Below are 27,078 nucleotides of genomic sequence, written 5' to 3'. Positions count from 1 at the left end.
GAGGTTTTTCATCCTAGGAATGGGAGATGGTACAGACCCCCCCCCCAAGGCATCTCTAGATTCAACATTCTAGGAGTATAGGGCCAAGTTTTAGATGGTTTTGTCCCTTTGTGGACAAAATGATCTTTAGTGCCACAGGGCAAGGAAAGCAGCTCCATTGACTAGCAGGAGGCCTCCTCAGGCTCTCCTATGAGATTCTTAGCAAAGTTTGGCAACTGCTTTGTACCTGGGGTGAAAGTGTTGAGTATATTAATTTTGGAGTATACTAGTTTCAGCTCTGAGGGTGAGGTCTGTTTAGTTTGTATGAACTCCTTGATATGGCTGGATGTATGCTAAGGAAGAAAGGTTTGCCCTGTTTTTTTTGGAGTATAATGCTGATAAACCCTCAGGTGAAAGCATTCCAGTATGCTTCAGAATTTTACTCAGTCATTTCAAACTCACCCCTATTCCTCCTCTGGCTATACTTGACCGCTCACCGCTTCCCTAGTCATGATCCCATGCCTCTCCTTCTTGGCACATGATACTCCTTCTGTCTGGAGCTATTCTCTTCCAAATCCTGCTGCACTTGAGAGCATGCTCTGAGGGCAGGAAACTTACAGGGATACCCTAGCTCTAATCACACACACCCTTTTTTTTTCTCTCATAACTCTCTGCTAAGTCCCATGCACCGTGTATAGCACACACTTGGCGGAAGGAACAGATCTGCATAATAAAAGGTTCCACCCCATGGAGATCATATTCTGTATTGGCTTAGTTACTTTTCTGTAAAGTAAAACACCATGACCAAGGCAACTTTTAAAAGGAAGGGTTTGTTTGGGGCTTGTGATTCTAGAGGATTAGGATCGATCATGCCAGACACAGCAAGGCAGCAGGGAGCAGACTTGTTGGCTAGAGCTAGAAGCTGAGAGATAGACCCTCACACAGCTTGAACATCAAGCAGGAGGGAAAGAATCAACTGGGGATTGCTTAGAACTTTGAAACCCTAAATTCTGCCTCCAGTGGCATACTTCCTCCAACAAGGCCACACCTCCTAAGCCTCCACAAACAGCCACCAACTTGAGCTAAGTATTCAAAGACCTGAGCCTATGGTGCGGGGTGTGTGTGGGGGGGCATTCTCATTTAAACCATCACAGGTATCGCCTCTGCAGAATCCTAGAACACCTAGCCCAGTGTGCACAGTAGATTTTGCCCATGATATCTCAGTGCCTTTTATATAGAAAAGCATTTCTTTACAGAGAACTCCCTTTGCACAGCAAGTGGAAAAGAGTGGGACAGAGGAATCCAAATTCTAGACTTGGAAGACTTTGAAATGAAAATACCACTTAGAGTACGAATAAATTAAAATGAGTCAAGCAAACAATAGATGTGGTGTTCCACTAACTATCTACTCTAGAGTTTTGGAGAACACTATACATAAGACCAATAGGATAAGCTGGGGATGGGGAACTGGTGCCAGGAGCTGGAGACCCAGTATATAGGTCTGCCACCAGGTGGGAATATCATTCCTGTAGCATGAATCTCTAAATAGTCTTATTAAATAAAAAGCTTGGGAGCCAGGTATTGGGGTGATAGCTGAGAGATCAGAGAAACAGAACAAACCACAGCTAACCTCACCTTGATAACTTCTCAGCTGATCCTGTTTCCTCAAACTGGAGTCCTCATCCGAATGGATCTCAGCTGCACTGCTACTCAAAAGCCTAAAAGCTTAACCAAGCTCTAGTTCCTGGTCCTCATGCCTTATATACCTTTCTGCTTCCTGCCATCACTTCTTGGGATTAAAGGCGTGTGTCACGATGCATGGCTGTTTCCAGTGTGGCTTTGAATTCGCAGAGATCAGATGGATCTCTGCCTCCAGAATGCTAGGATTAAAGGCATGTGCTACCACTGCCTAACCTCTATGTTTAATATAGTGGCTGTTCTTTTCTCTGACCCCCAGGTAAGTTTATTGGGGTGTACAATATATCAACCACACATTCCCTTTGGTATGCAAAGATCAGCCCTAGAGACTTTTCCTCAGTGGTGGACTTCAAAGAATGAAGGGGGGAAATCCAAGAGGCAAAGATAGGGTGAGGGCAGCAAAGAGGTGAGGAGACCCCAAAGCTCTCAGAGCTCTGATAGTGTTACTCTTCCAGGACCACTGTCCGTGTGATCTCCCCAGCTTCCCTGCTCTGCTACAGAATCGTCAGAGATCTGTAATAATGGCACCAAGCCAGCAGAGTGGCTCTGAAGTCTTTTTTTTTTTTTTTTGGTTTTTTGAGACAGGGTTTCTCGGTGTGGCTTTGCACCTTTCCTGGAACTCACTTTGGAGACCAGGCTGGCCTCAAACTCACAGAGATCTGCCTGGCTCTGCCTCCCGAGTGCTGGGATTAAAGGCGTGCGCCACCACCGCCCGGCTGTAGCTCTGAAGTCTTACAGACCCCATTGCTTCTCAGCAAGAAGTGAGTGAAGGGTTTGGGAAGTAACCAGCACACAGTGGGCTGTAGATGGCCCCAAGCTTTACAACGGCACCACTATACAAGATAAGAACAGGTTTGCATAGTGGAACAAGCTAACCCTGGGTCCTAGGGGTTGGACGATCAGCTGAGTGGCTGGACACTGTCCAAGGGTACAGCATAATAGAGAAGACCAAGAGTCTGGTTTCACAGTTTCTGAGGTTTGTTCCCATGCCTTCTCTGTGTGACATTGCCCAAATCAGTTCAGTGATGGTAGCTTCATAGGACTACTTCAAGGGTTAAAGTGAGTAACTGATATTGAGTCAAGTGCTTAGCCAGGTGCCAAGAATACCTGTTAAAACAGTTGGCAGTGGGGTCTTAGACAAATAACATGGTACCCCTGAATCCTTGTTTCTACATCTGTAAGGTAGAATGGACATCTCCAAACACTAAATCACCTTGAAAGCTGATACCCCAAAAGGTGCTCTAACTGGCAATCCTTCACTGTTGGGTGGGCAATCTATTCCCTCTGACCTAGAGCAGTCCTGGAGAAATGTTTTTGGAGTGCATTGCTTGAGTTTTTAAAGTACTAGAGTTTTTAAAGATGAAGTTCTATAACTCCCTCCCCCTCTCCAACCCCGCCCTGCATAATTCCAGTCTAAACAGCATCATCTAGTCAGGAGTCTGGTGTGTGGAGAGGATTGTGGTTGCATCTGGAGTTGTGTTTGCAGTCTGCAAGACTCCAGCAGATCCAGATTTGGGTCTCAGTCGCCTCATTCTAGATGTCTAGGAAAGCCTCGGTCTGAGAGCGATAGAGGAGCACTATGGGTGGGGGACAGGAGATCTTTAGAGTCCTGGCAGAGCTGCCAGGAACCTCACCCCTGTAAGATACCCTCTCCCTGCTCCCCAGGCACAGGAATGGTCTTTAGAGCATCAGGTTCAGGTTCCTGTTCACCAGAGATATGGCAAAAACTGAACCCCAGTCCCAGCCATGGCCCCTCTGACTCCTTGAGCAGAGACCCTACAGGCTCCTGACTGGTGATTTTCCACCATGAAGGGAATGTGACTCATTGTCAGGCCCTTTGCCTTGACCTCAATTTTCAATTCTCCTCTGCGTGAGTAATAGGATCAGTCGTCTGGACTTGCAAAGGACAGATTTCATGCATAGTGAGATGGCAGCTTAAAGTTCACGGCTGAGGACAGTTGAACCACTAGAAGTTAGGGCGTGGCAAGGACAGCAGGATCCCCCACCACATAGCCAGAGCTGCCCTGGTTAACTAGATATTTTATGTTGGGGTCAGTCAGCAAATCCAATAGAGAGGTGGGGCCTAGAGATTTAGAGAGCTAATGACAGAGAGCCAGGCAAGCTATACAATTATGGGATGCTCAGTGCTAACACAGTCCAAACCTTAATGAGCCCCAGTCCCTAGACTCTGAAATTGAGCAGAGCGGCTCATTCTGTGGCGGCACAGTGACCAAGGCTGGGTGTGGATTAGTTGGTACTGGGACTGCATCTGGGGGAGGGGATGTGTTTCCTTGCCTAGTCTCTTCCCTAGGAGACCCTGAGGACTCTTAGATACATATGTCCACAGGGCCTAGTTCCCCCTTCTGCAGTGGCCTATGGACCCTACTTAGTATATATAGTACCTTGCACTGTAACCAAACAAAATGAAAACTCACTCCTGCTTGGCTTTGACTCCTGTCCCAACGACGACAGCTTCAGCCACTGGGACCTGACGTCCAGGGATCAGTTTTGATCTCCTCCCCTTCCCTCATGTCCCCTCGCTCCCTTCCCTTCTGGGGCAGCCACTTCTTTCCCTCCCGGGCACTTTTGTTCAGGTTCTGGTTTCTCTCCTCCAGCAGCGCTCTCTCTCAGGCAGCTCCGGACTGGTATTTAACCCTGCTTTACTGCCCTTCCAAGTGTCTCCAAATGCACTCAGAGCTAAACCCAAATTCCTAAACTTGCTGCACTCAAGGTCGTTGATGAGGACCAGCCTGTCTCTTCAGACCCTTCCCTTACCGCGGCCTCCTCACAGGCCTCCTGCTTTAGGTGCCCAGCTCCTGCTGTGTTACTAATCCGATCCTTTTGGCCTTTGGACATCATGTCCCCCTCGGCACAGAAACCCACGGACTCTTGTCATTTTGGTCAGCTTCTCTTCCCCGAGGACAGAGTAAATGCCATTTCCTTTGTGTAAATATTCCCAGGCAAGGTCAGGCAGGCTCCATCTTCTGTGATCGGGGCTACTGTTTCACAGTTTCTTGATGACAGCCGGTGTTTAGTGAAGCTAAGATTTTGGGCCCTGGAGGCCTGGGCTTGAGTAATGGCTCTCTACCGTGTACTTACCCTGTGCTCTCTCCTGGCAGAAGTTCCCTCATCTGGAAGTAATAATAGTCCTTCTCTCATCGTGCTGTGGCAGGATGAAAGGAGGAACTGTAGAGAGGGGCTCAGAATCCCAGTTGGCTCCTTGCTGGATTTCAGCACGTTGGCTACAGTTAGGATTACTTCTGGATTTGGATTTGATTGTTGGTGCTGCCTCACCTGTCTGAGGTGTTAATGAGCCTTGTTAGGACTGAGAGTTTCTCTCACTCAGCTTTTGGAGTCTTTACTGGTGTGTGTGAATACTAGAAAACATCTGCCTGTAGCCTGGGCCTCACCCATCCTGGCTAGGGGACTTGGTATGATGAGCGACTTCTAGTGGCATCTGGGGATGTTTTGGAGGACAGAGCCACCAATGCAACTCAAAGGAAGAATTGTGTATGTTTCAAGCCTGCCCACAGCTGGAGGCAGGGGATTTGTGTCAGAGCCTGAGGCTTGCATGGTAGTTGAAATGAGGTCCACTCACTGGGCTGGATGGTAGCAGAGCTTCAGAAGCCAGGGGATTCCTCTAGAGATGGCACCTATTTTCTTACTTGCCTTTCATAGAATGGTACAATGCTCTTAGGATGACCACTGTTATCTATAAAACTAAAATTAACAACTCAAACAGCTATTTTAAAGTCAGGAATTCTAATACAATTCAGGGATATGCTAATTTGATATTTACATGCTGAGAAGGATGATAGGAAACTCTTACAAGGATTTAAACAGTTGACACTGGTGCTTGAGAGTGGACTCTATAGAACGTGCAGACATGTGGAGCATCATGTGAGACATGAACTCATCCAGGAGGCTTCCTCAGAGGAGATGAGTCAGCAGATGAGGAGAAGGTGTGGGCAAGAGGTCAGGGTTGAGAGACTGGAAGGACTTGGGGACAGTGATTGCTAGATCCATGAGGACTCCTACCTGGGCCATGTTGGTAAAAGGAACCCTTTGAGGCAGGAAAGAGAAAAGAGCAGGGAAGACACAGCTCATTCCTGTTTAGTGTTCACATGGAGTTCCACGGCACAGTCATTAAGGTGGACCTGAGCACTGGGACAGTTGAACTCCAGTTCCTGTGTGTGTGTGAATGCATTTGTAGTCTTTACCTAAGGACACTGAACATGGCATTGGAACAGAGAGCAGCCGTTTGTAAGATTCTTTAAAGTAGCATGTACTAACAGTGTTCTAGAAGTGTTAAGCTTCAACACCAAGCATTGCTACTCATGAGTCATGTGATGGTTTATTCAGCCTCACAAAGCTTCAGTTTCCGAATCTGCAAGAGATGCCCTTCCAGGGTCATGGGGGAGCTGAGCGTGATGATAATGGGAAGTGCCAGGCCATGACCGGCAGAGGGCCTGCCTCAATACATGCTGTTAAATCACCATGGAGTTTTTTTCTCCCTGGATTACCAATATCCCTAAGAAACAGACAGACTAGAAGTTATAGCGTTTGCCATTCTCATTCATAAGGTATTTAAGTTCAATTTGTATATATGGAGAACAGCTTCAGGGTGCTAGGTCCAGCAGCTGGGGTACAGGTAGGAGAGGTGAGACAGACATAGGCTGGACCTGTTTGGGGTCAGCCTGCTAGGGGTCAGCCCTAGACTTCTTTTATCTACTATGACCCCTTTTACCCAAAAAATGTTTACATGACCCCAAGTGTATAGGCATATACACTAGGTATATACAATCAAATATTTATTAGTAATAAATCAGGAATAAATTTATCTCAAAGCAACTCTTTGTATATATAGTTTTATCAGGTATAAAAGCATATCTGCATGCTAAAGAGATTGGATATGTTTCTTTTTGCATAAAGAAGTAAATCTTAGCTGACTGACACTGCAGAACGTAGGGCAATGTCTATGTTTTTGAGTTGATTAATACTTTGACTTTATAATTAATTAATTTTATCATTGCTAGTACTAAGAATTCTGTTCATATAAATACATAGTACAAAGTAGCAGAAGTATATATGTGCCATTTCAGAAATTGTTAGAAATTCCATCTGAATTCCAAGCCAAAATTAACGATGATCTATAAAACTAAAATTAAGAACTCAAACAGCAATTTTAAAGTCAGGAATTCTAATACAATTCAGGGATGTGCTAATTTGATATTTACATGCTGAGGAGGATGATAGGAAACTCTTACAAGGATTTAAACAGTTGACACTGGTGCTTGAGAGTGGACTCTATAGAACGTGCAGACATGTGGAGCATCATGTGAGACATGAACTCATCCAGGAGGCTTCCTCAGAGATGAGTCAGCACACGAGGAGAAGGTGTGGGCAAGAGGTCAGGGTTGAGAGATTGGAAGGACTTGGAGACAGTAACTGGAAATGAAGGGGAAGGTGTAGGTGAGTGAACTGAGGCCCAGAGCACAAGAGCTCAGAGACACTAAGACGGGGTCGTGGAGGACAGTGTAGGCCGTGGCTCTTAGTCAGGTCTCCTCCTGTTGACATCATCACACCGACTGTCAGACATGTACAGAGGCAGCACGCACGCACGCACGCACGCACGCACACATGCACACCCCTCACAGAGGTTAAAGATAAGTCACAGGCTGCAGAGATAGTTCCGTGGGGAAGGTGCTTGCTGTCAGGCTTACTATCTGAGTTTGATCCTTGGGACTCACATGGTAGCAGGAGAAAACTGATTGCTGCTGTCGTCCTCTGAGTTCCACATGTGTGCATGTGAGTGCTCACAGATGCAATAAGCAAGTAATTGCTAAAAATAATAAATCATGAAGGAATTAATGAAAGGCAGGGAGTATTTAGAATGCCAGAGTTAGCAAGGGAGAACTACGAGTCATTAGAGAGGGGCAACTGACAAAGGCGTGTGCTAGCTCCTTGTACTGGGCTCAGGTGCCTGGTTCATATTGCGAAGCAGAATAATGAGTCTCCTGACCTGGACCCAATTCCCACTGTAGGACCCTCTTTGAGTGAGGATTCTTGATAAGGCGTGTCTATGAGTACAGGTCAGGATCCCATGTGCTCCGTATGCAGACGGTATTTGCATGACCACATTTCTAATCACTGTGACAAAATCCTGACGAAAGTGTCTGAGCAAAGGAAGTCACTTAAGCTCATAGTTTGGGATACAGTCCACCATGGTCTGGAAGCCATGGCAGGAGGGGCTTGAGGCAGCTGGTCACATGATGTTTGCAGGGATGTGAGGCAGGGGTCACATTATGTCAGCAGTCAAGAAGCAGAGAGAGGTGAACGATGGCAGTCAGCTTGCTTTCTCCTTTGTATCTATTCTGGGACTTCAGTCCCTAGAATGGTGCTACCTTCAGTTAGGGTAACTTTTCCTGTCTCAATTAAGCTGATCTAGAAAATTCCTCATAGATAAGTCCAGAGGTTTGTTTCTTCTGGGTGATTTTACATTCTGTCAAGTTGATTGGTATTTATTATTAATTATCATGGGATGTAATAAATAGTTTCTCTTAGAAACTGTTTTGTTGAAAACCATGTTAGGTTTTACAAAAAAGTGGGGAAAAGTAAGATACCCTCAAAGTTGCTTATTTCTTGAGAGAGTAATGTAGACTATAGAATGACTGCACAGATCGCTTTGTCTTTTGCACCCAGGTTGCTGATGGGTACCACTCCCCTTTGTCAGGACTCCTGGAGTTATCCGGGATGTAGGCTCCAATCTTGTACTGTTATGCCAAGCATTTTAATAAAAAAGAAAATGGCATGGGGCATAGAAGGGAAATATTAAGTGGGCAGGATGAATAATAAACATGGGAATTTTTGGTTAATGTTGGGGTAAAATCTTAGCTTGGGGAAGAAGGTCAGTGCATAGAGACAGGTGAGAACATGGAGGATCAGAGGGCACAGAGGCCATTTGCCACATCCTGGGTGGACGGAGGGAATTTGTACAGTCTTCTGAGGTAAAGAAGAGCTCGCTAATATTTCTAGCAGTGCACAGAAGCACTCATGGTGAGTGGGCAATCATGCGGTCTGAGCAATGCAGAGTGGTGAAGGCACTCAGCTAACCTGGTAACTAGGTGTGGATAGCAATGCAGAACTAGAGACTTGTCTGCCCCAGTGCCTGGAAAGACTCACGCTGGTGCCACTCAGTGTGGGACTCTCAGGAAGAGCAGAGGCCGAGTGACGAACACAGTGGAAAACTTAAGCAACATCAAGCGGAGGCGTTTTCTAACCCTACTGGTGCCTGGAGCAGAGGGTTGGAAGTTAAAACCCCAACCACAATGTCAATTATTTATACTCATTGCATAAATTATTATCGTTTAAATTGGCTGCCTAGTAAACAGTGTATAGTTTTGTACCACAGAGGTTAGGTCTTTCTAAATTAATCTATCCTTGTTTTGATGAGAGGGAGGGCTGGGAGGCAGAAAAGGGGAGAGACAGAGAGTTAGTTTTCTTCATTGGATCATTTGGGTTATAGAGAGGCACATGGGCTGGGTGGTCCCAATGACACTTGTGATGATAGTCCTTGGGGGATCCAGGAAGCATTCTATTACTCAGAGCAAAATCCACAGTGTTTATATTGCCTGGGAAGCCACTGATGTGCTAGCCAGTCTTTTCTGAGCTCACTTTCCACTCATCTTTCTTCCATACTCTCCACTATAGCTACCCTGTCTCCCCAGTAGTTTCCTTCTGGGGCCTTTGCCTGGGCCCTTTCCTCTGTCGTGAACACTTAGTTTCAATATTTTATCATGTTCCTGCTTCCTGGGAGAGTTTGCTCCTGATTTACATTTTACACTTATTTAAAATGGCAATGACTTTCTTGTGTCTCACAGGAACATTTTTAAATTTTTTTTATATTCATCTGTTTATTTTATATCCCAGCCACAGCCTCATTCCCTACTCTGCCCTCCAAGTCCCTCTCCCCCATTACTACATGCCACCCTCCAGCTCCCTCCTCTTCTGTTGCCATCCAGGAAAGGGCAGGTCACCTATGAGGATTAATAAACCATGGTATTTCAAGTTGCAGTAAGACTAAGCACCTCGCCTTGTATTAAGGCTGAGAAAGGTGACCCAGTATGAGAAGTAGGGTCCCAAAAGCCAGTAAAAGTCAGAGACAACTCCTATTCCTGAGTCCCACAAGAGGGCCAAGTTACACAACTATAACATATATGCAGAATGTCTAGGTCAGTCTCATGCAGGTTCCGTGGTTGTTGGTTCAGTCTTTGCAAGCTCCTATGACCCCAGGTTAGTTGATTGCATGAGCCTTCCCTTGTCCTTGACCTCCTGGCTTCACAGGAGCATTCTTGAGCTCCCTGATTCTGCCTCACCCTTTTAGTAGAAAGATCAGTTAAACACAACACAGTTCTCATTTATTCTGTTTTTATCATTTGTTTTCTGGCCTATCATGTGCCCTCCATAAAGGGACGGATGTTGGTTGTTTCGTTTGCTGCTTTATCCCACTTCCTGGCACATCATGGGCACTATGTAAATGGTGGTTAAATAGGAAAATGAACGTTCAGACGGGCTCTGTGAGGACACGTGGGACACACATCTGCATGTGTGGATTGAAGATCCATGGAGGGCGATGAGAGATCTTGAGAAAGCAGAAATGGAAAGTCTGTTAGGAGTCTGTCTGTCTGTCTCAATCAGAGCTCATCATCCACTTCCAAGCCCCTTTTGGCACCCATTCTGCTACGCAGTCACAGACCAGGGTCTAGTCTTTGATGTCCTCTCATTCATTACACCAATGAGCCAGTGTCAAAGTCTTCATGATTTTATCTTCTTCATAGTCTTTGCATCCATGCTGAGGCTTGAACACAGGGCCTTGAGCATGGTAGGCAAGCACTCTGCTATAAAAGTATGCCCCCAGCCCTTCCTTAACCATTTAAAAATTATTGATTTATTCAGTATGTGCGAGTGTTTTGCCTGCGTGAATGTATGTGCCCCACATGCTTGCACAGTTCCCATGGAGGTCAGCAGAGGATCTCAGGTCCCTGGAACTGTGTTACAGGTGGCTGTGCACTGCCATGTGGATCCTAGGAAGGGAACCTGGGTCCTCTGCCAGAGGAGTCAGAGCTTTCAACCACTGAGCCATTTCTCTAGCCCTCTTTCCTAACCATTCTTGAAGGACTGTTCTCCAAGAACACTTTTTCTACTGAAGCTCAGGATTCCCCTTTGTCTTCTATTTGAGTCACTTTGGCTGAGTAGAAAAGTCCTCAATGGCTTGGCTCTCAGCTCATTTCCTTGAGCATTTCATTGTGACTACTTTAGAATAAGATGTTGATCTAAAAATACCTAGTGTTGCCGGGCAGTGGTGGTGCACACCTTTAATTCCAGCACTTGGGAGGCAGAGGCAGGCAGATCTCTGTGAGTTCAAGGCCAGCCTGGGCTACAGAGTGAGTTCCAGGAAAGGCACAAAGCTACACAGAGAAACCCTGTCTCAAAACACCAAAAAAAAAAATCTAATGTTAACATAAATTTCTATTCTTTATCTGTAACTTGTACTTTCTTCTGGATGTACAAGGGGCCCCTCCACCCATACTCTTCCTTTATTCCATTATTCTCTTGTTCAACTAGCTTTGTTAGTCTTTATCACTTACTCCCCTTTAGACAGCCTTATGTAGTCTCATCTGGCCGTGAACACAGCTGAAGATGACCATGAACTTCTGATTCTTCTATCTCAAGCATGCAGTACTTCACTGCCTTGTTTCCTGTGCAGTGTTCTTACTAGACGAATTCTGGACATCTTTGTTTCCATGCATGCAGGATGTTCTTTCGCTGTGTCTCTAAGTCTGATACTTGCTGTGATTTGGTTCCTAGATGCTCTCCAAAGGTTCCTTTGTTGAACACTTGGTTCCCAGCTGGGGATGATGTTGAGAAGAATAATAGAAGGTAGTGAAAGGAAGTGAGGTTGTTGAGGCATGGGCCTTGAAACAGGCATTTGTATCTCACCACAGTCATGCATGGGACAGAGTAACCATGGACTGAAAGCTCTGAAACCATGAGCAAAAACAGTCCTTTCTTCCTCATGAGTCTCCTTGAATGCTTTGTCCCAGTCACAGAAAGCTAGCTAACATACCCCTGCCAGCCAGGGATAAGAGTGTGTCCACTCAGAAGATCCAGTGCTCACATTCATTCTCAAGGAGGTATACGAAGAGCTGGCCCTGGCACATGGTCCTGAACACTGTGATTTTCCTATCTTCTGTCTTCTCCAGTCTCCACCTCTGCTGTCCTGCCCCATCACCCTTCAATAGCATGTCAGGGCTTTTAGCACGAATGTCTGAACCCTGCCCTCAGGGTCAGGTTTCTGGCCTTCTGTCTCCTCACTGTTTCTCCTCTTCCAAATGGACAAATCAAACCCAAGGAACTGACTCATTATACCTTTGACTGTCATACCTCAAGCATACTTTCTCTGCCTTGATGAGTCCAAACAGTATCCTACCCTACCTTCGTCCCTCTGAGAACACCTTGCCTTGATCTATCTGAAGGGAGAGACTCATCGTCCTTTCAACTCCCAGAAGACCTTTACTCTATGGGAAGCTGCTGACTAAAATCATCTTAAATATTTGTGTTCTTGCGTGTTTCAGACAGGGTTCTGTAGCTAACTGGCAACAGACATAACTCTTGGACCCCAGTGGTCCTGGAGTTTCTCCTGCATAGGCTAAGTTCCACCATTGGCATGACTGATGTGTGGACAACCACTCCAGTTGCTGTGATTCTTGGCTTAATTTGGCAGCATAGGAGGGGGATTGGATTAATTCAGCTTTGTGCCAAAGCTTTCTCATTGTGCCCGGGGGGTATATTAGTTACATCTAACTAATTGTTGCGACCAAATACCCGACAGAAGTAACATGGAAGAGTTCACTTTGGCTTATGATTTGAGAGGATTCAGCTCATCGTGGGGGCACAGCAATAGGGACATGAGGTGTCTAGTCCCACTGGCTTCCTCGCTAGAAGCTGTGAGTAGTGAATCCCAGTGCCCTGCTTACACACGGTCCACACACGGCCTGTTGAGTGTGTAATCAGCTGTTCTGTTGTACTTGGGGTGGTGGTGGTGAGTTCTGCTGCTGTCTTCTCACTCCTCGCTCCTCTTCTTCCTTTAAGCTCCCCAGAGTTCTTGTGTTCATTTCCTCACAGTACCTGACAGCCACGTGATGCTACATACAATGAATTCATGTATTCAGTGTTTCGCTAATGTCTTAAGTCACTGAGTAAATTATTATCTGTGGCATGGCGATAATGAGAAATTGTGGGGAGAACTGGAGCAACAGTGCTGAGCTTAAACTAGATAGATGCTCGGCGAACATCGGTGGCCTGGGAAGGGAGCTCTCTGGGGAGGTAGAGTGTTGGCAGTCACCTGCCACTGTTCCCTGGTTGCAGGCTACACTTCATGCAGGTGGACTCGGTCCAGCGCTGGATGGAGGATCTGAAGCTCATGACCGAGTGTGAGTGCATGTGCGTCTTGCAGGCAAAGCCCATCAGCTTGGAGGAAGACACACAAGGTGACCTTATCCTAGCAGGTGGTCCTGGCCCAGGAGATCCACTACAGCTGCTCCTGAAACGGGGCTGGGTCATCAGCACAGAGCTTCGCAGGATCGGGCAGAAGCTGGCCCAGGACCGCTGGGCACGTGTGCACAGCATGAGTGTGCGTCTGACATGCCATGCACGCTCCATGGTCAGCGAATACAGCACCATCAGCAGGACCTCCTCCCAGGAAATGGGCCAGGTCAGTCAGTCATGCCAGGCTAGGGCTCGTAGGTGCTGGGTGTGGGCATGCCTTCCTGTATTCTGGAGTCTGAACCTTTCCTGGCTAGGGCTCTCCCATTTTCTAATAAAGGAGAGAAAGATAGTGAGAACATTTAATGACTATATGCTTGTGCAAGGCATCGTGACAGGCATTTCCTTTCCACAAATATCTTATTTAACCTGCACACCCACTGCAAGCAGAAAGAGCTTTAGTACAGGCTGCGTGGCTTCAGTTATCAGTCTGCATTATGTGACTTTGCAAGTCACTTGACTCCACTACGTCCTAGTGCGTTCAGTGAGTCCAGCAATATTTATTCCATGAGGATGATTGAGTTATTACATGTAAAGCCTGTCATGCAGCTGACTGAAAAGATTAGGATTATCGTGCCCATTTTATGGTTGAGGGTATAGACATTCAAAGGCTGAGTCACTTGCCCCATGTTAAGCAGGGGATGATGTGAAGGAGGTTCAGACCCAGCTTTTCTGATTCCAAAATGCATTCAAATCTTCCCACAGTCCAAAAATGAACCCCTGAACCTCAGGGACCCCACCCCCCATCGTGATTTCTCTCTCTTCTTTCTTTCTTCATCTTTCACCTTAAATTTCTCCTTCCTTCACTGCCCAGGCAGTGAGTGTTGGTTCATCCTTTGGACCCAGCTTAAATGCCTCTTCCTCCCTGAGGCTTCTCAGAGCTCACAGTGTAACTAATTGTATGCTTCCTCTTCTTACTCTCTCAATGTGTCTGACCTTGGCTTCTTTGGCTACTCATGTCCCAGGTCACAGTGCATTCTGGTTTCTGTGCCTGTTTCCCCCTTTACTTTCAGGCCCCAGAGTGCCCAGCATGGCTGCTGGCCCTCAGTGAAATGACATGGACCTTTTCTGATTACAGGCAGAGAAGCTGCTCATGGATAAATGTTCTGAGCTCTCGGCAGTCACAGAGAGGTAAGTGCACCTGGGTACTCTGCTTGGCCAGCTGGCCTCCTGGCTCGGGGGTGGGGGGACTAATATCTTCTCTGGAGGTCAGGAGCTTGCACTAGCTGGTGGTAGGCAGGAGTTTCTTTTTCTTGGCATTCTCAGAAACGTCAAAAGATTATCTTGAAAAGTCAGTGTAGTGATACATGTCTGTAATTGCAACACTGAGAAGGCTGAAGCAGGAGGATTGCTCCAAGTCCAGTATGGTTTACCTAGTGAGTTCCAGGCCAGGAAGGCCTGCATAGTAGAACCAAAAAAGTAAAATAAATTAATAAAAGATTCCCATGAGGTTTTTTTGTCCCATATTCAGAGCCTAGGTAAAGGGACAGTTAGAAGAGAGCCTTGGGTATTAGTGGAAAGCTGTTTGGGATAAGCTGGTAATGGAAAAGGTTTCCTTCATGTTTGGAGAACGCCCTTGGTCTGCAGAGTGAAGGCAAGATCCCAATCAAGGTGAAGCTGAACTCACACTTCTACACATATGCACAGAGACAGAGATGTTCACAGACACACACTCACTCACACACAGACATATAAACACACACTCATAAGATCATAGAAATCTGCCCACAGCCTCTTGCCCCTATATCATACCATAAACATATATGAGCTCACACTCAGATGCACACATACACATTCAGCTTCATATGGACACACTCTGAGTGTGTGTTTACATGTTCCTTTACCTTTCATGCCTCAAACCTGGATTTTGGCATCTGTGGGAAGCTGGAGAGTCTTTCCCTTTTCTGGGCAGAATATTCTCATGCCATGGGGTGAATGTCAATCTAATCCCTTCTACTTTTCCTGTCTGGAAGGACATTTTTGAGGCAGCTTCTTCTTCTATTTTTTTTCATATTGTGGCAGCAATCCTTCTGTTTTTCTTTCTTGTTAAAAATAAGTTTTAAACTGAAATAGAACCATATCACGTTCCACATCCCTTTCACCCCTCAATGCCTCTCATGACCCCCACTCTCAACTTAATAGTATATTTTATTTTGATTATATGTGTATATATGTATGTATGTATGGGCACAAATGTATATAAATACAATTTTCTGAGTCCATTTTTGTTGGTGGTGTGTATGTTGTTTCAAGGCTACCACTCTGGATTGGACAACCAATAAGAAGCTTATCCCTGGAAGAGGCCAATTCTTCTCCAACAGTCGTTCATTGCCTGTAGTTCCTTGTCTAGCCGTGGGATCCCTCAAACTTCCCCCTTCCATGTTAACATGTCTGTTGGTTCTGCCATCATTTTTATCTGGTTTATGCAAAGGTAGCACTTCTTACAAGCTATAGTGAGAACACTAACGGTGCCTCATGCTCTAGCTACCTTCTCCAAAGCTTACTGCCCCTCCACCTCAGACACCACTGAGACCAGATGACTTGGCCATATTGGTAGCCCACTCTCCCAGAGAGAACCTAGAGAACTGACTTTGCCCCTTTCTGGTGATAGCACTTCCCAACAGCCGGGAATGTGATGACTCCAGCACTTCTCTAGATAGCAAGAGGCCAGGGGATGAATCAAGCTGGCAGATTCCATCTCTGATTCTCTTGGAACTGGTGTCTTCCCTCTAGTCCATTCTTTCCACACACCATGCCTTGAGCAAGTCCAGGTTTATCCTAGACACAGCTGTGGTCCAACCAAGTACCCCTTCTGGTGGCCCACTCTGTGGTTCTTCCTCCCAGGTGCCTCCAGGTGGAAAATGAGCATGTTCTGAAGTCAATGAAGGCCTGCGTGAGTGAGACCCTGAGCATGCTGGGCCAGCACTTTGGCCAGCTACTGGAGCTGGCTCTGACCCGGGAAGTGCAGGTCAGTGTGGATTGGGAGACAGAGGACATTGTGGGGTCACCAGGGAGGGAACACCGATGACTCAGCCAGGCTGAAAAAATCCAAAATGGCCTTTCTTCAGAGACATCCTCTTCAGACCACCAATGCCCATGCCAGCATCTGTGTGGAGGCTGACAGGACTCAGCTGTGGTTTCCAGACTATCTAACCCAGCTCTATAGTTTCCAGATGTCAGAGAGGAAAGATTTAGCCATGTTACACAAGGTGGTGTCAGGGCTTGGTGTATCTTTCAGTACTGTTCCTAGTGCCCTGAATCTTTTCTGTTGAGCTATTATTCACAGCACACAGGGGCCCTTATTATCTTGAAGAACTTAAGCTACCTGCAGGAGGCAAGCAGTTTTTGAAGTCTTGGCCACAGAGAAGACTCTAGAAAGGCCATCCTTTGCTTCTAGGCAGGCTCATGCTTAATTGTAGAAAGAGGGTGTGGTGCACTCTGTAGTCTGGCAGATGTATCAGACTGGTTCACAACAGAGTGTATGCCAAGGCTTTTGACTTCCCTTGCTCTCTATTTCATCTGTGAGGTGCAACTTTTTCAAGAAGAAAAGTAAGAAGAAATGACGAGCAGGTGGGAGGGCTATGGGTTAAATCTGCGTCATTTCCCCCTCCCTACTTTGGTATTCTAGAAGCCCTCCCAACACAGCAGGCTCCGTAAGGTTTTCATTAGGAAAGCTATTTACATGTTATTTATAGTTCAGGAATACTGTGCCACATACTTACCATTCTTTCCCACCACCAAATAAAAGCCTCCCATAAATAATAAACGTCTGATTTTCTCCAACATCGGCCTCTCCGATGAGCTCCGAGATCCCTCTCTTCCTTTCCTGTGTGTGTTCCATTTTGCACAGGGCCCAGGCTCTTCTGGCCTGGTTCTCCTGCTAGTCCCACCTTTATCCATGTTCGCACACCCGTGCCAGTGTGGCTGGCCCTAGGTACTCTCACCCTCTCAGCCAAGGGAGGATCCTCAAAGGCTACCCTCCCTGTGCTTAGGATCTGAAATAAATAGACGGAGGCTCTCAAGGCTGAGGTGCTGGTGCTCTGGGGCCCTGCAACACTGGGTCTCTGGGGAGCGGGGGGCTCTGAGGTAGGCACTCTGAGTTAATGAACTAGTATTAGCAAGAAATGGAGGAGCAAGGGTGTTCACTTTAGGGTTCATGTCCCAAACTGAATCATTAAACACGACTATCCATGTTGGCAAGACTAGTTAGTGCACGATGGACTGAAATATTGAAGTCAGAAGAAGACCTAAACCATGGGGACCCATCTCACCAGAGGAATTTCTAAGAGAGGTCCAGCATCTCTTTCTAACAGACAGGGTTTCTCCTGCTTTTAGTGATAGTCATGGGAAGGGCCAGGATTCTTTGGAGACGTGGACCATGCATCTGACCCCCTAGGTCAAGCTTCATTCTGCTTGTTCCTCATTCTGATTCTATTCAGGGTGGACCTCCTGACCCCGTACTCCCAAGCCTCTGGCTAGCTTCTGCCCCACCGGGAGGTGTGACTGCCCAGGTCTCTGATGCCTGGCCTGGCAGCTGATCAGGGTCAGCTCCTCTTCTGTAGCAGTTGAATCCCTCTCAGCCTTGCTTCCCAGGGAGGGGTGACAAAGTCTGTCCTTGATGTTACTGCATATTTATTTTCTTCCTGGTAACTTCATTTCCTGGTATTTCTCTCCTTTCCTCCCAACATTCATCATGGTGTCCTCTGAGTCCCCTACAGGCCAGGCTTGCTGTGCTCATACTGCATCTTGGATGATCCATATCTTCTTAGCAAATTCCCTTGAAGACAGTAGTGACTTCAAGAAATATATTGTCTGTAGGCAGGGTCATTGGTGTTCAGAGCTGCAAGCTCATGGTTATTAAGTCAGAGACTCAATGTCATTCCTTAGGATGTTAGGGGAGTCTCTTATGTCAGGAGCCTGTATTTGGGGTATCCTGTTGCAAATAAAATAAAACCTCTTTATTTGCATCTATTATGTCCATTCTGCTTCTTCCCAAGGACCCATTGTATGGTACCACTCAGACTGAGGATGGGCTTTCTATCCTCCTTAAGCCTCTTTGAAAATATTTTCACAGGCATGCTCATCCCCTTACATTCATGAGTTTTGTCTACCTGTAGCAGGGATTTTTACTTGTTTTGTTCATGTATTTCTAAGGCACATATCTCTTGATGATTTGAACAATATATGGTAGAGAAGGCCAATATGGTATATTTCAAACTGGTAGGATCACATTTTAAAAAGATAAGTGTCTGTTTACTTATGCTGGGATCCTGTTGTTTCAAAGCATGCATTTTGGAGACTTTTTTTTTTTTTTTTTTTAGCACTATGGAGCTGTGTTGAATAGTAAGTGAGAATAATCTCTCTAAATCACATATAAATAACAGTGAAACAATGCAAACAACAAAGGTGATAATAATATAATATTACTCCATCTTGCTCTGACTCATCCTGGAATAGAATTAAGTCCAGTTTTGGGCCCTATATTAGCTATTGACAATATCTGTGTTGACAAAATGCCTGGCAAAAAGCATCTTAAGGGAAGAAGGATTTATTTTGACCCACAGTTTGAGGGGAAGGCATGGCAGGGTTCACATCAGGGACATGCAGTGTAGACCCCTCATCTGAGAGAAGGGAAGCAGAGAACAGAGAAAGCTGATGCTCAGCTGACTTCTTCTATCCCCCCTTTTTATTTGTCCTGGGACCCCAGCCCACTGAATTGTACAACCCACAATCAGAGTGGGCCTTCCACCCTTGTTAAACCTTTCTGAAGACATTCTCACAGGTGAGCTTCGAGGTGTATCTCCTGGGTGATTCCAAATCTAGTCAAGTTGACAATCATCACACACACACACACTCAGGGGAAGCTCCGAGAACAAAGGGAGGTGCTGAAGATGGAGGTTTTGAAGAACACTTGGAGGGGGCAGGAGATGCTCAATCTGGAAATGGACATGTAAACCCTACGAGGTGCTTTGAAGCCACAAAGGGAAGTGCACTAGGGTCATTGGATTTAACCTCCAGGGTACCCCATATGGAGTAGTGGGGCTTCCCAGCAATGTGAGGGGCTGCCTTAGGAAGGTTCCATGGCTCAGGTGAGCTGGCAATGACCGGAGGACTGAGGCAGCAGATAGAAGCTGGGCTAAGTTCCTTCTCTCTCAATAGGCTGGAAGTCTATGAATGTGGACATTATGGAGGTAGGAGACCAAGCATAGGGTTTGGAGCCAAATCAGAGTTCAAATCCTGATTGCTACTAACTCATTCTGCAAACTTGGGCAAACTTCTTCATCTTTCTGACCCTTGTTTTCCTTGCTACTACAATGGATTAGGTTAGAGTAAATGAAATAACACATGATAACTGGTGATACTCTCTGGATTGTATATTATTGGCTAGAAATATGCTCTGCCTTAAAACAGCAAGTTTTGTAACAGGAATGTTATAATTTCATAATTGTGTACTGATATTATTTTAACCGATTATTTATCATCGGTAAAGATGATATGGTGGCAGATGGAGCAGAGGGAAGCCACTGTCTGTGGGGCACCCTTCACCTTCCTGAAGCCATTGTCCTTTTGGGATCATAGACAGAAATCAGCTTGCTTCTAGGAGGCTCAGAAGCAGTTCATAACGTCATGGCCATGAAATCATGCATAGATTCCCTGACGCTAGGGTCTAAAAGTTGCTTCTGATTTGGTTTGCCACTCTCAGATTTTGCTCAGCCATGTTGTCCTATCCAGGTAAAGCAAGGCTGCAGTGAGACTAAATAGCAACACAGACATATCCCAAGTGCACAAGTCAGAGAAGATGTAGACGTTTCCAGACATTTCTCCCGTCTTATTTTATAACTCCCTAGGAGAAAAAGAAATGGAAAACAAACTCATTTCCACTGCTTATCCCAACCAGGAGGGTTTTCGTCCACTTTGTTTGCGGGGAGCAATCATTGCTGTGACAAAAGTTCCCGTGAAGAGCAACTAAGGGAAGAAGTTGTTTGGCTTTAGGTTTGCAGGTTGGTCCATCATGGCACAGCAACAGGAATGTGAGTGAGGTCACACCTCACCTGCAGCCAGGAAGCAGACAGATAGGTGCTCAGCTCACGTTCTCCTTTTTATTCATGCTGGATCAAAGCCCTTATAATGGCACTGCTCACAGTTAAGACTGGTTTTCCTAGCTCAGTTGACTGAACCTAGAAATCACAAGCATGCTCAGAGGTGTGTCTCCTGGGTGATTCAAGGGCCTGTCAAGTTGACAACCTTTGTTAACTGTTATAGGCAGTGTCTGGTTTCCTTCGCGGCTACAGTCCAGGTTGTCTCTGAAGTAATGGGGAAGGGGGTTTTGGGAAATATTGACTTGCACTGATTTATGCCAAACATAACTGGGGTGCACAGATAGGTTAGCACCTCAGACTCAGTGTTATCTTACTACTACACTCTCTGCAAGAAGATTGAAGTAGGCCAGTTCTCAGTCCTGAGGGCAGAAACCCCAGGCATCATTTTGTCCTTAGATTCCATCCCTAGGGCATCCAGGGGCCTTAAATGTACATTGCAGCTAAGGGAAAGAGAATACAGTCTTGGATGTGGCCTGGACAGGATGCCAGCCAGAGAATGTATTTCAGTTGTCCATAGCCACAAGCAAGTGTGAACTTGTACCTGCTAAGAAAGCCATTGCAGATTACTTGTGCTGCTGTATTTGTCATATATGGGAGAAAAATGTCCCTGTTCTCACAGAAGGACAGTTGGACATTTCCTCCTTCCTGAAAAGTCAGGAATTTGCAAGTATTTTACATGGATGTGCTTGGCCTGCATTCCTTCCCACCCTGCGTGGTGGTGGAATCTCCTTCAGTGCTTGCTCCCTCTGTACATGTGTGACTCACACCCCAGGCTGCAGTGGCTCTTTTAGGCGACTTGAGCTGCTGAGCTTTGAACCACTTTGGATGCACTGCATTTCTCAGGTTCCCAGCAGACATACAGGCACATTGCATTTCAAGTAAACCTATTTCTAGATCTTCCCTTTTCATCGGTCTTCTTTCTCAGGGGCGCATGTAGCTTTTGTTAGCACTTGTGTTAATTCTCAGAGGGAAGCTGTGCTTATCACACACCTCACACTTGATCTTCCAAAAACCTGGAAATCAAGCCAAGGAGAAGCCTCCATCCAGGAATGATGAAGCCCTCGGGCCACCATAACTAGCTCCACAGATTTTTTACACATTTGTGTTGAGAGGAGCATTAGAAATTGTATGTTTTCCCGAGTGGGGTTTTCTGAATTCAGATAGTTGGCAGAGTGTGTGATGGGGTGTGGGAATTTCCAGGTACTTTATCTTCTCTATCTGTTTTATTCTGGAACAGTGTATGGCTCTTGAATCAGAACAAAGAGAAGATTGGTGGGACACATCCAATCTTAAAAACGACTGTTTTAAAGTACCTACTTAAATGAAAGCAGTTCCCTTCAGTCATTTTTCATACTCATCCCTAGATTGTGACATTAACTGGAAAGAAAAGTATCACAGAAGAGCCAAAGACTCTAAATGATTATTCTCAGTGTAGTTGGCTTAGTTTTAGATCCCCCCCCACAGATTTGGTGTGCACTATTGAAAAGAGCAATTAAAGGTTTTTTTTGCCAAAATATTTTTGAAATATTTATACTAGAAATATAATATCTAATGCTTAAAATTATAAAATTAATTACTAGCAGCTAGACTAATTCATTTATAATATATTTTTCAACAATCCATTCCATCAAGATATATTTACAATATAATTTTGATTTGTAAGATTTGTAGTTATCAAAATTTGTTTCATGTTTACCAGTTGTACTGATGATAACTGTGATGTCAATCAACCAGGAAAAATTTGGGTATGTTTGCTTGTGATACTTGGAACCTTATAATAAAGTATATAAAATAAAATGTCAAAATATCAATGACAAATATCCTAAGGGTGATCAATAAAACACTTTAACATTTAAATTCAATACATTAAGGAAATTTTTTGAGAGGAAAGTACACTGGGGATATAAATTTAATGATCAGACGTTATAAAAATGTCAAAGAAATATTTTCACATATTTTTAAATGGATGATGAAGTTGTTATTTTGATATTCAAAATACAGGGACTACATCTGAATGACTGATGCAGGGATTTTATTTTTATGTCAATATACATAATCTCTGGGAAATTACATAATACTATGCTGAAAAATTTTAGCTGTTGGGTTAAAAATATGCAAAATCACAGACATAAATAGCATTATGTCATGATGGTTGCTGCCCCTGCTTCTCACTCTAAGACTCCTTTGGATTTGGGACCCCTGGCTCCTACAGAGGATTTCCATCTGGTTCCCACCCTTGCTGCCTCAAGGAACCCTCTTGGGCAGATCTCTGGCACATTTGGGCCATGAGGACTAACTAGCTCTGGAGCCAGACACTGTTTGCAGCACCATCTTCTTATATGTTTGAACAGGTTGGCCTTGAGTAGTATTTCTTTCAACTGCATCATTGTTTTTCAGTAGCAGTCTGGGTCCCTGGTTCTTCCTGTTGATACACTAACACTTCCAAAGAGACTACCAAATTCGGAGCCATCTGGATCTGGACAGCTTTTCCCACATACTATGGATTTCTGGCACATTCTTTTGTTTTGTTGTGTTTTCCATTTTCTTCTAGATTTAGGGATATTTTTCTTCTTGAAAGAAATAAAGTCACCCAAGGTTTGGTCTTCTGAAAGCCTCTGGTTTCCATATCTTATCTACATTTACCTTTTTGTTTGTTTGTTTGTTTGGTTGGTTGGTTTTTGGTTTTTCGAGACAGAGTTTCTCTGTGTAGCTTTGCGCCTTTCCTGGATCTCGCTCTGTAGACCAGGCTGGCCTCGAACTCATAAAGATCCGCCTGGCTCTGCCTTCCGAGTGCTGGGATTAAAGGCGTGCGCCACCGCCGCCGCCGCCGCCGCCGCCGCCGCCGCCGCCACCACCACCACCACCACCCGGCTACATTTACCTTTCTAAATGGGGTATTCTTAGCCAAGAGATATTTCCCCGTGATCAATAGTTAATCCAACTCTGGGCTGTTGATGCTTTGTCCAGTGTGTCCAGTCTCTGTGTTATCCCTCCAGAATCATGCATTTTTCCAGCATGTTCCCTAGGACGTGAGCTGTTACCCTTTCCCACTTCCCAGAACTTTGATCTGGGCATTTCTCCATTTACCATTTGGAGTATCTATGCTGATCATTGTGGCATTTCTCTATGCTTCATAACCTTGTTAAAGAATATAAGCAAACCCCAATGGTAGTTTTATTATATGATTCATGATCATAAGTGTAAGTGATTTGGGTGGGGCTTAGTTGAGTGACTCTACTGTTTCCTGTCTCTCAAGGAGATGCTGTCCAGCTGGCAGATAGTTCAGTGACCTCCAGTCAGCTTCCATCATATGTATGTTGCAAATCTGTTCTTAGTGCAAAGTATAGATAGGGATTCTTCAAGAAACTCTTCAGGCTTCTCAAATGTCTTAACATACCACTCTAGGGCCCCCCAATGACTGTCTAAAGAAGCCTAGGTGGAAGGCTCAAGGCATCTTATGACTTCATCTTGAGAGTCCTGGAACATCACTCCTGCCAGGCACTGACTTCTATTGGTCAAGCAAGACATCAAAATTCAAAGGAGGGGTGATTAGAATGCAAACTTTTTTGGGAGGAATAGATTGGTGTCTGTAGCTATCTTAATTAATCCACTATGCCTGGTCAAATCCACCTAGGTCTAGTGTAACTCCCTGGCTCACTTTGTCCAACTACACATTTCCCATCTAGAGCTCCAGGAAAAGTCTCACAATATTTTCCTTAATCCTTTGAGAAATGCATTCTAGCCAGGTTGGTTTCTCTCCCTTCTAATAGATTTCACTGGCTTTCAGTGGCTCTTTCTGATTGAGACATAATTGAAAGACACTGCACTTTCTAGTGCTTATTTAGAGCTGGAAGACTTCACAAATTCTTGCTTCTTCCTGTCATTTTTCCTGGACTTAAAGACGTTGTTATTATTTTTGTTGTTTCATGTCTATGTGGTCTGTCTTTTAAGAATGCATTTGTCACTCACCCTGCTAAGCCTATCTTGTTATTTTGTCACCTTTGACCTTTCTTATGATCTCGAGTAAAGCATCTTGTTGGAATGTCTGTAGTTTCTCCTTGATTTCCTGTAAAACAAAAATTGAACCAAATTCCCCCCAAATTAACCTTTAGAAATGCGTGTGTATCAGTAGTTACCAAGATAGATAGGCTGTTCCTGGGGATAAAGGGAGGAAGCTGACTATGGTGTGGAAAGCTGTTTCAAGACTGATGAAGAAGGACTTGAGTAGGAGGAGAGACTTCGGGAGTGAACACAAAGCTATCAGTTGGGAGAGACCTCCATACTACAGACATGCTGAGCTAATCTCACCTGGATGTAGTTCAGGGGAAGTGTGGTTTTGGCAAGAGCATGATGGAAGACATTGGAATCTGCAAAGGGCTCTGGGTCAGCTCTGCCTCCTGTTGTGGGAGCCCTGGTGAGTCCATGGACTGTTAGATGCCAACGAGGCCAGGATACAGTGAGTGTTGTTGATGGAATTGAAAGGCACACTTGCTTCGGCTTTTGGCTTTTCCAGTCTAAGTGAGGTCAGGTGCGTACTAGTAACGGGACTGTTGACCTTCGAGGTAGAAATGCAGACTCACAGGGAGTAGTTGTTACATTTTTGTGTGGGTAGGACAAAATATCAGACAAAAGCAAGTTTAAAAAGGGAGGGGTTATTTTGAGTTTTTGTTGTTGTTTTGTTTGTTTTTTGAGACAGGGTTTCTCTGTGTAGCTTTGGAGCCTGTCTTGGATCTCGCTCTGTATGCCAGGCTGGCCTCGAACTCACAGAGATCCTCCTGGCTCTGCCTCCCATGTGCTGGGATTAAAGGCATGTACCACCACCACCCCATGGGAGGGGTTATTTTGGGTTAGTGTTGAAAGAGGGATATAGTCCATCACGATAGAAAGGCCTAGAAGCAAGGACATGAGGCAGCTGTCACATTGTGTCCTCAGTCAGGAAGCAGAGATGAATGCTGGTACTCAGCTCACTTTCTTCTTCTTATTCACTGTGGGCCCCTAGCTCATGAGATGGTGCTCCCCACTTCCCCCCTCAGTTAAACTTTTCTAGAAACACTCATAGATGCACCCAGAGGTGTGTTTCCATAGTGATGTGAAATCTAGTCAGACTGGTCACAAGGATTAACTGTCACACTGGGAACAAAGTCCAGCTCCTGTGGACCATGTATGTTTGACCTTGGTCAGTTGTGTGTACTTCAGGTTCCTCCAATGTGAAATGAGGGTTGAATTAAAGACTGACATTGTAATGTTCAGAGCTTTGGTCTGTTTTTCCAAATTTATGCTGTGGGAAAGCATGCTTACAAATTTTTTTTTGTCCCCAGGATATGTCTGGGGTGTAATTACTATATATATGTGTATAGACATTAACATGAAATTATTCTCAGACATAAATGGTCTAATATTAGCAGTTGATTGCAGAAGACATTGGGCTCGAATTGTTTAATTTAATGCTAATTTGTTTCAAGTGCAAACACTCATCAGGAACATTAGGTAATTATCATCTAGGTACAGGACCCCAATATATGAAATCTACATTTCCATTTGAGTGTGTGTTGCATGTGTAGCTGCTCATTGCAAGAGTGGGGAAGGAGCAGAACATGTATGTTCATTATAGAGATCCGTGCTAGCTTTTGTTGAGTCTCTTGCATGAGGTACCTACCAAGTCTTAGAGAATAAAATATTTTTATTTTTAATGTAGTTTGCTTAAATACATGCTTAATCTAAGACTATGCTATGTAGAGGATTAACATGCTGTGTGCGAAGAATTCTGTGAGTTTGAATAAAGAAGAAACAAGAAAGATACCCAAATCTTTTCATTTTAATCAATTTATAAGTGGTGAAACCAAGTCCTAAGAAATTTATCTCATTTTCCCAAGACCTCAAAATGATGACTTCTAACAATGTTTTACTTCACTATGGTAGGCTCTTTGGGAAGTTCTCTTTGTGCATGTTAGCAAGTTCAGGATAAGAGCATCCTGTGAGAGACAGATGCTGCTTATTCCAACATTGTACAGATGGGGAAACTGAGGCAAATAAAGGCTACAGCAAATCATCTGCTCTAGGGTACAGTGCCAGAAATGGCAGAGTCAGGATTGGAACTCAGGCATTTAGTTTCAGAATCTGCCCTCAGCCAGATTCGTTCTTGGTTAGAACAGAACACTAAAGACAAGCAGAGACTAGAGCCCAGATCCCTTCCTTCCTTTGAGAGTCCTTTCTATTAACACCAGGTTATTTAAAAACATGGCCTCTTACTATTTAAAATAAACAGTGCAGGGATTGCAGTACATGCCTCTAATTTCAGCGCTTAGAGACAGTGGCAGGAGAATTGGGCCTGGGGTGCATGAGTCTCTGTTTGAAGACAAAATGAAAAAGGGCTGGGGAGAGGGCTCCACCTGTAAAGTCATTGTTGTTCAAGAACAAAGACCTAAATTCAATCTCCCAGATCCACCCATGTTAAGGAAACTGGTGCAGTGGTGTGTGTCTGGCATTCTAGAGCTGGAGAGGAAGACAGGAAGACCCTTTGAGCTCACTGATGGAACTGGTGAGCTCTGGGTTCAGTGAGAGACCTTGTATCAAAATATTAGCTGGAGAGATACATACATACCCATGCCTGCACACATGTGCATATTCTTGCATACATACATTCACACACATATATACATATATGCATGCACACAGGCATATATACATACACATGTGC

At 44.9% G+C, this 27,078-nt stretch overlaps 1 protein-coding gene across 1 annotated transcript in view; it reads left to right on the top strand.

The window, feature by feature from the left end:
• The window catches only part of Insc (INSC spindle orientation adaptor protein), a 110,639-nt gene that overhangs the window by 34,514 nt on the left and 49,047 nt on the right, over positions 1–27,078 (top strand). The window contains 3 exon segments of the mRNA XM_028875887.2: positions 13,105–13,450; positions 14,360–14,412; positions 16,126–16,249. Of these exon segments, the coding sequence (XP_028731720.1) occupies positions 13,105–13,450; positions 14,360–14,412; positions 16,126–16,249 (523 nt within the window).

This window comes from Peromyscus leucopus, chromosome 1 (genome assembly GCF_004664715.2).
Source record: "Peromyscus leucopus breed LL Stock chromosome 1, UCI_PerLeu_2.1, whole genome shotgun sequence".
In the NCBI taxonomy this organism is placed as follows: domain Eukaryota; kingdom Metazoa; phylum Chordata; class Mammalia; order Rodentia; family Cricetidae; genus Peromyscus; species Peromyscus leucopus.
Note: the sequence above shows the minus strand (reverse complement) of the source record. Positions and strands in the feature narration are given on the sequence as shown.